The sequence below is a fragment of the Poecilia reticulata genome, chromosome 7, assembly GCF_904066995.2.
Source record: "Poecilia reticulata chromosome 7, P_reticulata-male-v2, whole genome shotgun sequence".
NCBI classification, from domain to species: Eukaryota; Metazoa; Chordata; class Actinopteri; order Cyprinodontiformes; family Poeciliidae; genus Poecilia; species Poecilia reticulata.
This window is the reverse complement of record NC_088836.1, coordinates 32,502,029-32,518,476: the sequence shown is the minus strand read 5'-3', so window position 1 is coordinate 32,518,476 and position 16,448 is coordinate 32,502,029. Positions and strand designations below refer to the sequence as shown.

Sequence of the window (16,448 nt, the reverse complement as noted above, 5' to 3'; positions counted from 1 at the left end):
GATACTCCGTTGTCTCTCTAGATTACAGGCATGATGACATTAAAACCTGGATTACTTTAAATGCTGTTTTAAATTCTGGCCAAACAGAAGTTGTTGTTTTTGGACCAGAACCTGTTAGTCAGTCGCTCTGGAGGGATTACATTGGCCTCCAGTGATGAAGTGAAAAACCTCCGTGTTATTTTGGACCTGGATTTCTCATTAAATCCCATAATAAACACGTTTCTAAGATTCTCTGACATCACAAACATCCTGCATTTGTTACTTCAGTGCTGGACTGGAAGTCTTTACTCTGAGGAAGTCCAAACCCGTCTGGATCAGCAGGATGAGGCGTTCCTGATCCCTCCGGACTCTAATTGTTCTGGAAGGTCCGATTCAGTGGGTCTGACGGGACGAGGTTCCCGCTGACAGCTTGTTCCTCTGACTTCAGATGGTTTTAAACACCAAACATACTGAGAGGATTAATCTGGATTATGGAGGATTTCCAGACCTCCAGAGGACCACCCACTTTCTTCAGCACACAGGTTCTGGTTCTGTTCAATCAGAGGTTCTGCTCTGGTTCTGTTCTGGTTCTGTTACAGTTCTGACGGCTCTAGACGTGAACCAAACACTGGAGAAGGACTGTTCCATCTCACTTCCTTCACTGATGAACCAGTGGAACCAACCAGAACCAAACAGAACCGAGTGAGTCCAAAAGCAATACCAACACCACAGAACCTCCTGCTTTTCACCACTACTGCAGCTAGCGTTTATTTTCCTCATTAGTTATTCTGACAATCGGATCAAAACTTAGAAATACATTAAAGATGCAAATAAACAATTTAATTCCTTTTAAATGAAAACGAAACATTTCATTGACTAAAATACAATTACAGGATTCCAACAGTGAATGTTTATGTTTAGATCAATAACTGGATGGAAAAGGTGATTAATGGCAGATTTATTTCCAGGATGTGAACCAGGTTAGCAAAGAAACTTTTTTATCTTAAATCCAAAATGTTTATATTTTTTTGTTCAAGTTTGTTTCCATTATTTCATGTTGTTCTTTCCACAAATCACCTTTTTAACGTCTGTATTCTCCAGTTAATCAATCACTGAATTAGTTACTGATTATTTCAATAATTGATTAATCCTTTCAGTTCACCACAGCATCTCCACCTGCCGCAACAAGAGTTTCCTCAGTGCTTCCCATCTCACCGGGAGAACAAGACGCACCTGAGCACATCAGGCTCCTTCACACACACACACACACACACACACACACACACACGCACACTAACACACACACTAACACACACACGCACACACACACACACATGCACACGCACACTAACACACACACTAACACACACTAACACACACACTAACACACACGCACACACACACACCTACACACACACACACTAACACACACACACCTACACACACCTACACACACACACACACACACACTCCTGAGAGTCAGTCTTCAGCTCAGATCTGCAGCTTCAGGCTGAGAGTCCCTGAGGAATCAAACTAGCAACTCTTTCATCTGCAGGAAGAGATGAGGCGCGCGCACACACACACACACACCTACACACACACACACACACAAACGTTTTGTAGGAATTTATATTGGCTTCTATTCATTTTAGTTATTGTATTTATGTGCAACCCGGACACCCTGTTCCTAATCAGAACCAGAACCTAATTACCACCTGACCTCTGACCCTAGACCACAGGGCCAACCGCATTAGAACCGCACTTTGGTCCCCATACGGCTGTCGGTCCTCAGAAGGCGAGTAAGCCAAGAGCGGTTCTAAACAACGAAGCTAAACAAGCACACACACACACACACACACACACACACAGACTGCAGCTCCGATCCTCCAGCCGACCCGGACCGGAACCTCTGGGTCCAGCTCGGATCATGTTGCATCATAAAGACATGAACTCTTCATCACTCTGAGCTGAAATAAAAATCAGAACCTTCAGAACCATTAGTCCATCCAGTCCGGTTCTGACCCGCGTCAGACTGGTGTTACTGGTTTGGGTCCAGTAGAGTAGAAGCAGCAGGTTACAGCACATTAGCAGAATGTGTGTGTGTGTGTGGATTAGAGGTGATTAGACACAAACAGTAATCTGAATTTGAATCTGGACCCAGACTAAATCCTTCAGATTAGGTTCAGTTTAATCTTCATCTCTCTGATGATGATGATGATGATGTCACAGCTTCAGACAGGTCACACGACCCTCTTCCTGACCTCAGCAGTTTCTCTTTTTGCCGCCCTACACCTCATCTCCCAGGCTGCTGGTCCTCACCTTTACCCCCAGCTCACAACAGCCAATCAGCTGCCTGCTTGGTCAGAGTGGGCGTGGCTTAGTCGTGTAAACATGTTCTGATATTGAGTGTTTAAGTTCAGCCATCAGCCCAGATTTCAGGCCTAGCTGCCTGATCATCACATTATAAACATGTCGCCATGGCAACATTCAGCAGCAGCATCGCCATCCCATAATCTGCAGCGTCTCTTCATCTTAGGGTTCATCGTTCCCTCCAGATTTTTTCAGTCCCCTTCAATCTGACTCCAGTTCATTGGCTTGGAAATCTTGGAAAGTCTGGAATGCTAAGCTAACTCTGGTCCTCCAAACCTCAGACTGGGTTCGGTTGAAGTGAACTCTGGTTCTGTTTGCATGTGAACGCCAAGCGGACCAGAGACCGCTCCAAAAGCAGGAAGTGGACTATAGCTCAGGGCATTCTGGGTAACCACAGCTAACGTGCTAGCCTAGCGCTAGCAGCAGAAATGGCTCCTGGTCTTTAGCCTAAAGAGAAATCCTCCAGCCGCTAAAATCCTCCATCTTGTTTCCATCTGGTGAAGAAGGAAGTTGCTCTCAGTGTCTTCAGAGGTTTTTGTGTCGTTTCCTTCAGTGGTTCTTGGTGCAGCGCCCCCACAGGCCAGGAGGGGAACAGGTTGGTTTGACTCAGAGCAGCTGGAGGTGGAGCAGATGTTCTGGTTCCAGTAGAACCGGGTCGACCGGACCATCAGGAGGGAAACAGACTGAAAGTTCTGACTTTAACTTCCCGGTCCAGTAAGGTCCAGACCGGGTAGAAAACTGGACCGGATCGTTCTGTCCAGACTGCCGGACCTCAGCTGTGGATCCAGGTTCCTCTCCTGGAACGGATCGAACCAGAACCATCCAAATGTTATTTTCCTCAAGATCATTTTAAATATTTTAGATTTCTTCAAAATTTGTATCATATTTGTGGTTTCTACCTGTGGAATAATTAACTCAGCTTCTTAGCTAGGCTAACTGATTGTTTTTACAGTGCTACAAGTTGCTATGTTAGTAAATTAACTGGTTAACCATCTTACAGAGCTAGTTAATGAATAAATGAATGCATTACAGAGTGGTAACTAACCAGGTTGGTTCGTTAGTAGATTGGTTAGTTAATGGTCAGCAGGTTAGTTATTCTGATTCTACTGGGTTTATTTAATTTCATTAGAAATAATTACCGGTAGATTCATCAGAACAGATTTGGTCGAAGTGGTTCTGAATGGGTCTCAAAGTTCCGTTCTGATGTGGTTCTTTGTGAATAACCAGAACTCTCCAGTAGGTTCCGGATCAGAACCGCAGCAACTAGGACAGTTTGGACCGGACCGATGGTGTCTATGGTGACAGAGGGGCCCCTGAGGCTACAGAGGAAGACAGCAGTGTGTGTGTGTGTGTGTGTGTGTGTGTGTGTGTGTTTACAGTCGCAGGGTCACGTGGTGTAAAGTTGTTTTATGAAACATCAGCAGGTGACTCGGAACCGAGTCCAGATCAGCACAGAGCCTCCGTTCAGCTGACTGCGCGTTCATGCAAGAGCGTCCGTGCACATGTGCGCGTGTTCGTGGGTATCCCTGTTTGTCCGTGCGTGTGTGCGCGTGTTCGTGGGTATCCCTGTTTGTCCGTGCGTGTGTGCGCGTGTCTGTGCCTGTGTTGGAATGCAAGTTATTCTACTGCAGGCTGAACGGAGAGGAGACCTGCTGAGCCGAACCGGGACTGGTCGGCATATTCCAACAGAACCCCGCTGAGAGAAGACAGGCTGACATCAAAACTCCGAACCAAACCGAACCGCAGGTTCTGGTTCTTCACCCCTCTGTTCAAAGACCAGACTCTGTTCAAAACCCATTCACTTTAAAACTCCCTGCTCTCAGCTGAATTCAGCAGGCAGGCACACTAAAACCAGCAGAGACGGAACCGGAAAATGGTACCAGAGGGATGTTTCAGAGCCGAATCACAGAACACCCCCTGTAGAACCGGCTCCTTTCAGAACCGGTCCTTTTATCAACAACATTAATGGAGAAAAGCAGAAGAACTGAAAAGTATCAGATCCCTGAAGGGAGTCTGGCGCGCTCCCGTCAGACACGCCTGGCTCGCGCGCTCCTTCATGCAGCTCGAGACAACTTGGATCCAGCAGAACCGAGTCTTACTCACCTGGACCAAAAGGTCTGTTTCGGATCCTGCTGAGTCCCAAAAGCCAGAGAAAAGTTCCGGTGAGCCAGACAGAACCGAGCAGAACCCAGGCAGGACCAGGAGCTCCGAGATCCGAACAACAGGTCTGGTTGAGACCCCGCCCCGCTGAGCGGAGACCGGGCGGCGCCGGCCGGGCGACCCGCTCACACCCCGCCTCATGGAGCAGCAGGTATCGGTCCGGCCCGGACCCACAGGGAGGTTCTGGAATCATGTCAGGTCTGAGGTAGCACCAGGTCCAGAACCAGATTAGAACCGGGTCAGAACTTTCCTCACCCATCAGCATCTCCATCACAGAGTTCAGCATCCAGGTGAAAACATACCTGAGCTGACGTCATCAAACGTTCTGACCACGTGACTCTGACTTGCGGGAATTTGCTGGTTCTGAAGGAAAGAGTCCAGAACTCTCGGTTCTGTTCAACCAGAACCTCCAGAGTTCTGGAAGACCAGACTGAGGTTCTGGTACTAGGTAGAAAACCGGGTCAATGTTGATGATCAGAACCAATGACCTTTGACCTTATTGGAAACAGAACCAGCAATTTGATGCTTTACCAGCAGAATCGGGCCAGAGGTTCTGGTTCTGATGGATCTGTCCCAGCTGTGTTCTGGGCTCAGGACTGGTTCTGTTCTGGTACCACATTCACCTCTGGTTCTGATGATCCAGATCCCAATTCTGAGTCGGACTGATTCTGGTCGATCCAAACCAGGTCAGACGGAACCGGTCCAGAGCGCGGAAGGAAGAGGGACCAGAAAGTGGGCGGAGCCAAAGATCCTCAGAAACCAAACAGATTAAATTACTGGAATATTTCAGATTATTTCAGTTTGAAAAACAAACCCAACACAGGGACGGGTTCTGGAGTTCTAGCAGTTCTGGTTCTGGAGCAGATCTTTTTGTTTGGGAGGAACCCAACACTTCCCAGGAATCCTGCAACTCGGTTCTGTTCACGGTTCAATGGCCAGAACCTTAAACGGGTCGGTAGAACTTAAAACAGATTCCTCGGTTCCTCCAAACCTTCCGGGTCGATCCAGAACTCTCCAGAACCGGACCAGAGGCTGAAGCAGCTGTTAGCTTACCAAACCGAATGGATTCTGGAGCCAGGGTTCTGATGTGGTTCTGGATGAGAACAGAAGTGGGCGGAGCCTCACCTTCTGGTCAGACCGCTTTTATTTTGAAAAACCAGACCAACGGCAGCGTCAGAAGAAAACATTTTATTTACTGTAAAATAAGGCCTCTTCATCATCATCATCTTCAGCTCAGCTCTGATTGGTCGCTGAGGAGCTCAAATCTGATTGGTTCACACAGTTACAGTCAAAATGGCTCATTACAATCTACAGCTGTCACATGACCTCTGACCCGGGTCATGTGACCTTACGTAAGTCGGCTGCATCAGAGAAACCGCTTCGGCCAGGTACAGGGCACGTGCACGCTCCCAGGGACACGTGCACGCTCCCAGGGACACGTGCACGCTCCCGGGGACACGTGCACGCTCCCGGGGACACGTGCACGCTCCCAGGGACACGTGCACGCTCCCAGGGACACGTGCACGCTCCCGGGGACACGTGCACGCTCCCGGGGACACGTGCACGCTCCCAGGAGTAACGGCTTCCTGTCTGATTGGAGCTCACCTGAGAGGGGGCGGAGTCATCTGCAGGTGGCCAATCACAGGTAGGGAACAGAAGCAGACCGATTCTGACCGCTGATCCATCAGTGTTCTGGTTCTGGTTTAACCAGGTCGTTTACAGGTGAAGCTCCGCCCCCTGACAGGTGAGGCTCGGCGGCTGAAGCAGCGACTGCAGCATCATGGATGACATCAACATGTTCTAATAATTAACAACAATCAGTTACTAAAAGCTTTGAAATGCGGGACCACGACCAGGTTCCACACACCACAGGTGTGTCTGCTGTCCAGGGCAGGTGACCTCTGACCCGGAACAACGGGCGGGAAGGGGCGGAGCCTCAGACAGCAAACAGGAACTGGTTAAAAGTTTAAATGACGTGGATGCTCAGGTGCCTCCCCAGAACACGTGCGCGGTCACGTGCGCGGTCACGTGCGCGGTCACGTGCGCGGTCCGCCTAGCAGAGCGGCGCCGCTGCGACCCGGCTCTCCGCCGTGTCCTCATCCTCCGGCTCCCCCAGCAGCAGCCGCAGCTCGGACAGCCGCTGCTGCATCCTGGGAATCCCAGACAGCTGGTTCTCCAGGCGCTGCTTCTCCTCCTGCGACAGAACCAGAACGTCACCTGGCCGGGTTCTGGACCGGGTCAGGACCAGAACCGGCAGCAGAACGGGTCCGCCAGGCAGACTCACCTGCATGGACAGGCGGGCGGAGGCGTCCAGCGGCTCGAACTTCCAGCCTCCCTCTCCGTCGAACTGCAGCAGGTGGGAGTGGTACCTCCTGTGGGACAGGGGAAGGTCAGCCAAGGTCAGCCAAGGTCAGCCGCTGGTCCTCACAAACACAGCAACATGTGTTTCTGACCAGAGGGAGGGCCGGTGCGTGATGGACAGCAGCGCTATCCCAGCATCCTTTGCAGCCTGGAAGATCTTTCCCTCCACGTCGATGCTGACGGCGCTGGTGCATTCATCCAGCAGGGCGTACCGCGGCCTGCGGGGGAGACGGCCAATCAGCTGCAGAGAAACGCCACGCCCACCAATCGCAGCGCTCCGTCGTTAAACGGCTGTGTGACGTCACCGGGAGGCACCATAACCCCCAGCGCCTGACCCGGTTGGACCTGAACTATCAGAGACGGTACCGGTGGTAGAACATGCGGGCCATCCCCATCCTCTGCTTCTCTCCTCCTGACAGAACGTCTTTCCAGTCGCTGACGGACTCCCAGCCTGAAACACACAGGGGTACTGTAGAACCGCTGAAGTACTACTGAAGTACCACTGTAGTACCGCTGTAGTACTACTGAAGTACTACTGTAGTACCGCTGCAGTACTACTGTAGAACCGCTGAAGTACCGCTGCAGTACTACTGAAGTACTACTGAAGTACTACTGTAGTACTACTGTAGTACTACTGAAGTACTACTGAAGTACCACTGAAGTACCGCTGTAGTACTACTGAAGTACTACTGTAGTACCGCTGCAGTACTACTGTAGAACCGCTGAAGTACCGCTGCAGTACTACTGAAGAACCACTGAAGTACCGCTGCAGTACTACTGAAGTACTACTGAAGTACTACTGTAGTACTACTGTAGTACCGCTGTAGAACCGCTGAAGTACAGCTGAAGTACTACTGTAGTAATACTGAAGTACTACTGAAGTACTACTGAAGTACCACTGTAGTACTACTGTAGTACTACTGAAGTACTACTGAAGTACTGTGGCTGCGGCTCACTGACCGCCCTCCCTGTCCAGGATGTAGAGCAGGTGGACGGTCCGGAGGATCTGCTCCAGGTCCGAATCCGTCAGTCCCTTCTGGACCAAGTCGTCCACCGAGTCCGGATAGATGACCTGGTCTCTGAGGGTTCCCTCCGACATGTAAGGCCTGCTCAGAAACAGAACCCGTCAGAACCAGAACCAGCCAGAACCACAGTGGGAAGCAGGCTGTTTACCTCTGGGGGATGTAGAACATGTTGTGGGGTTCTGGTCGGTACAGAGCTCCTCCGTAAACGGGCCAGAGCCCACTGAGGATCCTGAACAGCGAGCTCTTCCCACAGCCGTTTGGACCCGTGATCAGAACATTCATCCCGTCCTCCACCTGCAACACAGAAACACCTTCTGTGACCAGAACCAAGACCAGAACCAAGAGCTGGAAGGCCCCCAGGATTTTCCAGAACCTTCTCAGCTCAGTAGAAGAGCAGAATCTCAGTGACTCATCTGGACCCATCAGAACACAAAGGCGGTTCTGTTTCCATCAGTTTTCTCCGGGTCGACCTTTGACCTCCCCACAACACAATGGGATCCTTCACGCCGGACTTGATCTGGTCCTGCAGAAGTTCTGGCCCGGTCCAAGGCGACTAGCAAAAGCCCAGATCCAGAACCGGTCAGGGTTCTGATGGGGTGGCCATCAGCTGGTTCTGACCATAAATTATGATGCTAAACAATAATAATGTTTTTAAAGAACAAAATAATACAGAAAAGACCAATAAATGTTAATTTCTAAGATTTAAACCTGGAAGATATTTAAAATAAAATAAAAACACAAAACAGCAGAAATAAAATTTACCTTAAAAAACATTAATATTAAAAAAACACAATCATTAACAGTTTGGACGTTTGTAAAACCAAACAAATAAAAACTGAAATATTTATCTCTGTGTGGTGAATCTGTATGAAATGACTTTTTCCTTTTCGGAACCGGAAAAGCCCAACATTTGGGTCGGTGTATCTGGAGTTAGCGCTCCCTCTGCTGGGCACCAGGCGGAACTACCACTGAGGGCCGGAAGAGGTCGTTCAGAGCAAAAAACCCAAAGAAACCGAACATGTCCGACCGGCCAGTTTATTAGGCACAGCTGCCTGCTGACAGTCAATCAGCCAATCATAGGGCAGCTCATCAGGCAGGCGAGGAGAAAACCATCAGAGCGAGCAAAAACCAGGAGTCTTCACACGGCTGAAGGTTCCAGACGGGTTGACCAGAACCTGTTACACCCAGAACCATGTATGGAGTCTACAGATCAGAATTTCATTCATAAACACCATAAATCAGCCTGATGAACGGCTGCAAAACTGAAGTTCTGGATCCACTGGGCCACCTGGACATTCTGGTTACCATGATGATGTAACCGAACCTGAACAGAACCACCTTCACAGCCAATGGAGCGCGATCAGTGAGACGAACCTGAATGTTGAGGCTGGATACCACAACGTCTCCAGTGGGCGTAATGATGGGCAGGTTCTCACAGCGAATCCCATTCTCCACGCTGATCACCTGACCTGGAACAAGAAACACACCAGGAGCTGGCTGCAGTCACAGGGAATGAACTGTACAACAACCTGGAAAAACCTGGAATATCCTGGAAAAACCTGGAACACAGAAACACATCAGGAGCTGGCTGCAGTCACAAGGAATGAACTGTACAACAACCTGGAAAAACCTGGAATATCCTGGAACACAGAAACACATCAGAAACTGGCTGCAGTCACAGGGAATGACCAGTACAACAACTTGGAAAAACCTGGAATATCCTGGAAAAACCTGGAATACAGAAACATCAGGAGCTGGCTGTAGTCACAGGGAATGAACTGTACAATAACCTGGAAAAACCTGGAATATCCTGGAAAAACCTGGAACACAGAAACACATCAGGAACTGGCTGCAGTCACAGGGAATGACCAGTACAACAACCTGGAAACACCTGGTATATCCTGGAAAAGTGAGGATCAACCTAATAAAAAAATGGTATATCTTTTCCAAGAAAAGAACATCTGCAGAAGTTATTATTGGGCAGAAAACAGCCAAGGAGGCTGGTTGCCATGGAATAGTGTTGCAGTACCTGAGACCGGTCTTGGTCTCAAGACTACTTCTTGATGGTCTCGGTCGTTGACGACTCTGGATTTTATTTCAAGACCACAACTGTGGAAATATCACTGAATTGCCACCATATTGTCCAGGTTATTTGTTAAAATCTTTGTTTTCACTGGATGCAAAACATACCAATTAAAATCCAAGTAATAACGTGACTTACTAATTACGTGTGTTTTGTCAGCCATCGCCTGCTCTTTAACTCGCCCGCGGCTCTGAGACATGCGCAGTGGTTTCCTCTGAGCGGCAGAAGATGTCTGATTGTTGGTGATAAAAAGCCGCTACATAAATCATCAGATATGGCGACATGTAAATTCAGCAGCGCTTCGCTTTCACAGACGATGGGGCTGCGACAACTTTTAGCGTCACTTGGAAAAGAAGCTCTAAGAAAAGTGAGCTCTGTGAGGTGATGCTAGCAAAGCTAGCTGTTCTGGGACACACGGCATTCAGTATGAAAAAAGCTGTCAGCTGCATCATTGTGCGGATGTGTTGACTGACCTATATGGGACAACGCTATGACCAAAAGTCTGCTATCCAGTGACGTGACATTCAGGAACGATTCTTCTGAACGGCTCTTCACTATTAACGACAGATCTGGAGCCTCACTGAGAGCCGTTGTTTGTTCTTGTAATGCTCTGCTACTCTGCAGTAGCTGTCATTCTATTTAATTAAATATGTAACGATATTTATTTAATCAGCGAATAAATAAAACACTAAAACGGAAGATGACACAGAGCGTGCTGGTTGCTCTTTGGCTGTTCTCGTTTCCTGTCATGGTGGCCGATGTTCCAGCGGGAGGGAGGGTGAGAGCAGTCGGAGTCGCCTTGTGCTTGTTGCTCTCGCTCAGGGTTCATAGGTCACCGTTGCTGCAGACAGTGGTGGTTTCTGACATGGGCAACCGCCCAGGGCCTCATCTTGTTAGGGATGGCATGAGAAGGATTGTGGCACAGAGATGGAAGCAAAGCAGAACGAAGAGTTTGAACTGATAATGATTTATTTCAGCTCTAAGCATTTAATATTTAGGTGTTTTTATGGGAATGTGGATCTTTCAGATCAATTTAACCCTTTCATGGTCACTACAGTGGACAGCTGTCTAAAAGCCATTTTCTAGAGCTTCTTGTGGATTTTATGTTATAAATGCACACAGACCTATGATGGACACTAATCATAAAATACTGACCATCAGCTGCAAATGCAAGAAATTATTTTTGTTAAAGCCAATATGGCCGACAGACAAAAACGCATGAGAACCGACATGAAAATAAAATCTTGAGACAAAGGATCATAATTCGTGCACGAAAGGGTTAAGATGCAATTTTGATCAAATGTCACGTTTTATCGTGTCATGTAGCGCAGCTCTCAACGCCACCGTGGAAACCGGCCTGCTGGGCCCACAGCATGACGCTTGAACAGAGTTTCATTCTCCACCAGGTTTTCTACATTTGTCTTAGACCTTTTGAGTCAAATTCTGGATATTTAAGAACAAAGTTCTTATCATGCAGAACCTTCAACTCAGCTGCCTGACCCCTGCTGACCTCTGACCCCTGCTGACCTGTGATCTGCAGTGGGCCGCTGATCCTCTGGCCCTGCAGGACCGCCGCTCCTCGGCGGGTTGCCGGTTCCTCCGGGTCGGCGGAGCGGCGGTAGATTCCTCGGCTCACGTCCTCAAACACGACAAACATCTCCCAGACGCGGGACGTGTAGCCGGCCAGCTCCGTCACCTGCACACAACACCTGAGGTCAGCCGCCCGCCTGAGGGGGCGGGGCCAGTCAGCGGGGGCGGGGCATGCTGACCTCCTTGTAGGAGCTCATGATCCTCTCCACGGCGTCGGCGGCGGCGTTCAGGAGGTTCCTGGCCGTGGTGAAGGCCTGCGTTCGTTCGCTGACCAGATCCTCCTCTTTCATTACCATGGCCGCCCGCTTCACCTCCTCAGAGTCTGCACACCAAGGGTCAGAGGTCACACGCTGCCGCGGCGGCCTCCGGCCCACCGCAGGGGGGCGGAGCTTACCATTTTTGGAGTATCCTGTGGCGGTGATGATGGGCACGGCCACCATGACGAGGCCGGACGCGCTCCAGACGTACTTCATGAGGAACTGCTCCAGCATGACGTACCAGAGCCGCTTCAGCAGGATCTGATGGATCTGAGACGACAGGGAGGCGTAGCTCCGCTGCAGCTGGGACAGCTCCACCTGCAAACCAAACGCTCTGAGAATCAAATGCACCCGGACAGCAACCGTGCTGCCTCGGTCTGAGAATCAAACACTCTCTTCTGGAGAAGGTGTCGGCGCTGAGCAGGGGGCGCTCACCTTGTGTCCGCCGTAAAAAGCGATCTCCTCGGAGTTGGCGATGATGCGTGAGTGCATGTAGCGCAGGTCTCCCTTCCTCTTCGCCTCCTCGGCCACCAGCTTCCCAAAGTGCGGCGAACAGGAGCGCAGCACCTTGGCAGTGAGCGCCACCACCAGGCCGGCGATGGCAGAGGGCCACGTGGTGTCGGCCCCTACAGGAGGACACCATCAGGCCAGGTGCAGGTGAGTATCAGCTGCGGCGGCGGAGGCAGTGTACCTTTGGACTGGGCGGTGCGCAGCAGCGTGTAGCAGGTGACCACCACGTCCAGGATGGGCTTGGTCAGGTTGGAGTACAGGTGAGCGACGGAGGCGGAGAACATGACGATGTCCTCGGTCAGAGACTGGTCCGGGTTGGACAGACGGCCGTCCATGTTGCTGATGCGGTAATACGTCTGTAAAGGAGCGGAGCTTTAGACTCACCTGGAGAAGGCGGGTCAACAGGTGCACAGCAGGTCTCACCTGGTTGGTAAAGTACAGCTGGTAGGCGTGGCTGACCAATCGACTCCTGAAGCTCAGGGTCAGCTGACCCTCCAGGAACCTGATGGCGCTGTTGATGAACGTCGCAGGAACTGCGACGAGGAGCCACTTGGACAGCTGCAGCACGAAGGCGCGCGGATCTTTCTGCACGATGCACCTGACGATCATACCTGAGAGACCAAACCGGACCATCAGGATGACCTGAGACACTCTGGACAGACACCCAGGTAGAGACAGGTGAGGACAGGGGATACAAGTGCAGACCGTCTAGAGAAGCCACGTAGATGGACAGGAAGGTGCGGGACATCAGGGTGATGGAGTGCAGAGCGAGCAGGCCAAACTCTGGACACAGTAACCGTGGAAACAGGAGCTTCAGCAGGTGAGACAGTCTGAGGACGAAGTCTCTGTTGACTGATGGAGACCTGTGGACATGTAGAGTCCAGGTGAGATCAGGTGCCAACTGATCAGGTGTCTCACATCGTCTCCTGTCACCTGTCCACTTTCTTCTTCTTCTTCTTCTCATCTTCACCGCCCTCCACAGTGCTGACCACGCCCACAGGTGTTTTAGCCCCGCCTCCCTCATCACCTGCTGCCCCTCTCTGGAGGAACAACACACTCGGTCACCTGCAGTCTTCCCCTCACCTTTGACCTTCAAGTGTGTCTCTCACCTGTAGCCTCCTCCACATGTACGGAGACAGCTTTTTGACAGCGTAGGCAGCGACCAGGATGGCGGCCATCTTCCTGAGTCTGGAGCTCCGCCTCAGCTGAGCTGGCAGCTTCTCATTGGCCAGCTGCATGACGACAGCCAGCTGACCAATCACAGCCTGGATCCTGAGAGCCTGACGCTCCACCTGTGCACAGGTAAGGAATGGCATCACCTGAAGCTCTCCCAACTTCTGCTCATAAAAAGTAACTTTTATTTAAAGTCTACTTTAACGAGGTACTATTTACTTTTGAGTACTTGAGTACATTAATTTAGTATATTAATTTAGCCGGAAGTGTTGCAGGCCACTGATCCGCCATATTGGTAGGCAAACGCAGCGCAAAGCACAGATGAGCGATAGCTTCCAGATCAACCAAGAGAAAATATATGAAAAGAAAGTTTGAGATTTTATGTTTGTAATGAATTTCTAATGTTTATATGTTAGATTGGAACGAAGCGACGGCTGGTTCTAAGCTTGTGGCTCGTTTATTGTTGTCATAGCAACAATAAACGCTATGACACTGTTATGACAGTTTGTAACCAACTGTCATAACAGTTGGTCACAAATACCTACCAAGATGGCTGCCATCTACAAAATTCCCATAAGTGTGACCTAACGCCCTCTAGTGGAGGCTTAGAGCTACATAACATACCTTATTACCTTAATACAAATAACGCACAGCTTCTCTGTTTCATGATTGCTTCATGTTTTTATTTTAAACATACATTTGAATACTAAAGCCAAATCTGACATACATTATTTATCAATGTATTAAATGTAGGATTCATGTTCAACGTGTATTTAAAGAAAATGTACAAAAGAATCTAGAGAGAAATCTCACGACCCCCTGCTGGGCCACCAGGACCCCCTGCTGCGCCACCTGGACCCCCTGCTGCGCCACCGGGACCCCCTGCTGCGCCACCTGGACCCCCTGCTGGGCCACCTGGACCCCCTGCTGGGCCACCTGGACCCCCTGCTGGGCCACCGGGACCCCCTGCTGCGCCACCGGGACCCCCTGCTGGGCCACCTGGACCCCCTGCTGCGCCACCTGGACCCCCTGCTGGGCCACCTGGACCCCCTGCTGCGCCACCGGGACCCCCTGCTGCGCCACCGGGACCCCCTGCTGGGCCACCGGGACCCCCTGCTGCGCCACCTGGACCCCCTGCTGCGCCACCGGGACCCCCTGCTGCGCCACCTGGACCCCCTGCTGCGCCACCGGGACCCCCTGCTGCGCCACCGGGACCCCCTGCTGCGCCACCTGGACCCCCTGCTGCGCCACCGGGACCCCCTGCTGGGCCACCTGGACCCCCTGCTGCGCCACCGGGACCCCTGCTGGGCCACCTGGACCCCCTGCTGCGCCACCTGGACCCCCTGCTGGGCCACCTGGACCCCCTGCTGCGCCACCTGGACCCCCTGCTGCGCCACCGGGACCCCCTGCTGGGCCACCGGGACCCCCTGCTGCGCCACCGGGACCCCCTGCTGGGCCACCGGGACCCCCTGCTGCGCCACCTGGACCCCCTGCTGCGCCACCGGGACCCCCTGCTCAGCCACCGGGACCCCCTGCTGGGCCACCGGGACCCCCTGCTGCGCCACCGGGACCCCCTGCTGGGCCACCGGGACCCCCTGCTGGGCCACCGGGACCCCCTGCTGGGCCACCGGGACCCCCTGCTGGGCCACCGGGACCCCCTGCTGGGCCACCGGGACCCCCTGGCCACCGGGACCCCCTGCTCAGCCACCGGGACCCCCTGCTCAGCCACCGGGACCCCCTGCTGGGCCACCGGGACCCTCTGCTGCGCCACCTGGACCCCCTGCTGGGCCACCTGGACCCCCTGCTGGGCCACCGGGACCCTCTGCTGCGCCACCTGGACCCCCTGCTGCGCCACCGGGACCCCCTGCTGGGCCACCGGGACCCCCTGCTGCGCCACCGGGACCCCCTGCTGGGCCACCGGGACCCTCTGCTGCGCCACCGGGACCCCCTGCTGGGCCACCGGGACCCCCTGCTGGGCCACCGGGACCCCCTGCTGCGCCACCGGGACCCCCTGCTGCGCCACCTGGACCCCCTGCTGACCCCCACAGGGGCCATGACCTCTGCTCTAGTTTTACAAGAACTGCACTGATTATACAGTTGTGGGCCTGGTTCGGTTCCGTTAGTTTTTGAGGTGACATTTTAACAACCGAACTCCAGAGTTCTGGTCCAGTTCCGCACAGTGGGATAAAGCCTGACAGACCCGGGTCGGGTTCGGGAGAACCCGGAGTCGGACCGTAACTACGGCAGCTTAACTTACTGAACTGGTTCTGGTTCCGTTATTGATCCATGAAACATAACGATCACCGAACTTCTCGGAACTTCACGTCGCGCATCCGGACCGAAACCTCACCGGCCGGTGTTGGGGAAGCTAGCTGAAGCTAACGGCTAATCGGAACTTTGATGTGGAAATATGTCCAAAACAGCCAAAGTTTCCGGAGCCGACCCACTTCTCCCGAACAGAACCCGTCCGTCCGGGTCGCAGGGAGTCCCGCTGCTGAAGCAGAACCCTTACCTCATGGTCGAACCGGTCCGCAACGAACTGGTGTCGGGAGAAAGTTTAGTCCGTGTAGCCTGTTCTGAACCCCGGTTTGACCGCTGCGGCTTACCGCCGCTGTGAGGACCGAGTGTTACGCAACGAGCTGCGAAAGCTGAAGAACGTTCGTCAGCTGTTCAAATACACAGAATTCATTGTAACTCTAAAGAACGTTCTTTAAGCATCACTGCAGGCAAGACACGTCATACACATATATCTGTTGAACATTTAAAACTGTTCCGATGTTTCGGGAACGTTCTTTCTTTAATGAACATCTGGTGTCGTTCTCCTGCCTGAAGACCGTCAGGTGATTTTTCCATTCGGGGATCCAGGAGACGGAACCGGAACCGGAACCTCTCCGAGGCTTTAATGTTCACATGATGTTCTGATCCAGAACAATAAGAAGC

The 16,448-nt window shown here is 52.0% G+C and overlaps 2 protein-coding genes across 5 annotated transcripts in view; both read right to left on the bottom strand.

The window, feature by feature from the left end:
- The window catches only part of plxnb3 (plexin B3), a 49,167-nt gene extending 44,577 nt beyond the window's left edge, over nucleotides 1–4,590 (bottom strand). For both annotated transcript variants that reach the window (XM_081609435.1, XM_081609436.1), the window contains exon 1: nucleotides 4,453–4,590. The gene's annotated coding sequence lies outside the window, so the exon portion shown is untranslated. The remainder of the gene's footprint in view (nucleotides 1–4,452) is intronic.
- A 1,092-nt stretch (nucleotides 4,591–5,682) lies between these two features.
- abcd1 (ATP-binding cassette, sub-family D (ALD), member 1) lies at nucleotides 5,683–16,161 on the bottom strand. Of its 3 annotated transcripts, XM_081609463.1 has the most exons (18): nucleotides 16,021–16,161; nucleotides 13,445–13,627; nucleotides 13,269–13,375; nucleotides 13,041–13,198; nucleotides 12,759–12,946; nucleotides 12,517–12,691; nucleotides 12,261–12,451; nucleotides 11,963–12,143; nucleotides 11,748–11,890; nucleotides 11,506–11,674; nucleotides 9,270–9,364; nucleotides 8,044–8,189; nucleotides 7,831–7,976; nucleotides 7,237–7,321; nucleotides 6,963–7,088; nucleotides 6,794–6,881; nucleotides 6,560–6,703; nucleotides 5,683–6,523 (listed from the first exon to the last, which is right to left on the bottom strand). In XM_081609463.1, the coding sequence occupies exons 2-17, from the start codon at nucleotides 13,571–13,573 to the stop codon at nucleotides 6,563–6,565; spliced, it is 2,268 nt and encodes a 755-aa protein (XP_081465589.1). In that variant the 5' UTR covers nucleotides 13,574–13,627; nucleotides 16,021–16,161; the 3' UTR covers nucleotides 5,683–6,523; nucleotides 6,560–6,562. The 3 variants fall into 3 exon arrangements, with proteins under 3 accessions (XP_081465589.1, XP_008400546.1, XP_008400548.1); XM_008402324.3 differs by having other exon boundaries at nucleotides 5,683–6,703; XM_008402326.3 differs by lacking the exon at nucleotides 16,021–16,161 and adding an exon at nucleotides 15,766–15,882 and having other exon boundaries at nucleotides 5,683–6,703.
- Nucleotides 16,162–16,448: the final 287 nt, after the last annotated feature.

Bases quoted from the DNA above. Each gene is read 5' to 3' on its own strand.
- abcd1 (XM_008402324.3), bottom strand. From the start codon at position 13,573: ATGCAGCTGGCCAATGAGAAGCTGCCAGCTCAGCTGAGGCGGAGCTCC. The intron at 7,322-7,830 runs GTCAGTGAGCCG...TGTGTGTTTCAG, and splicing joins CATCCTGGACAGGGAGGGCG to GCTGGGAGTCCGTCAGCGAC. The intron at 6,704-6,793 runs GTGAGTCTGCCT...GTTCTGTCGCAG, and splicing joins CCGCCCGCCTGTCCATGCAG to GAGGAGAAGCAGCGCCTGGA.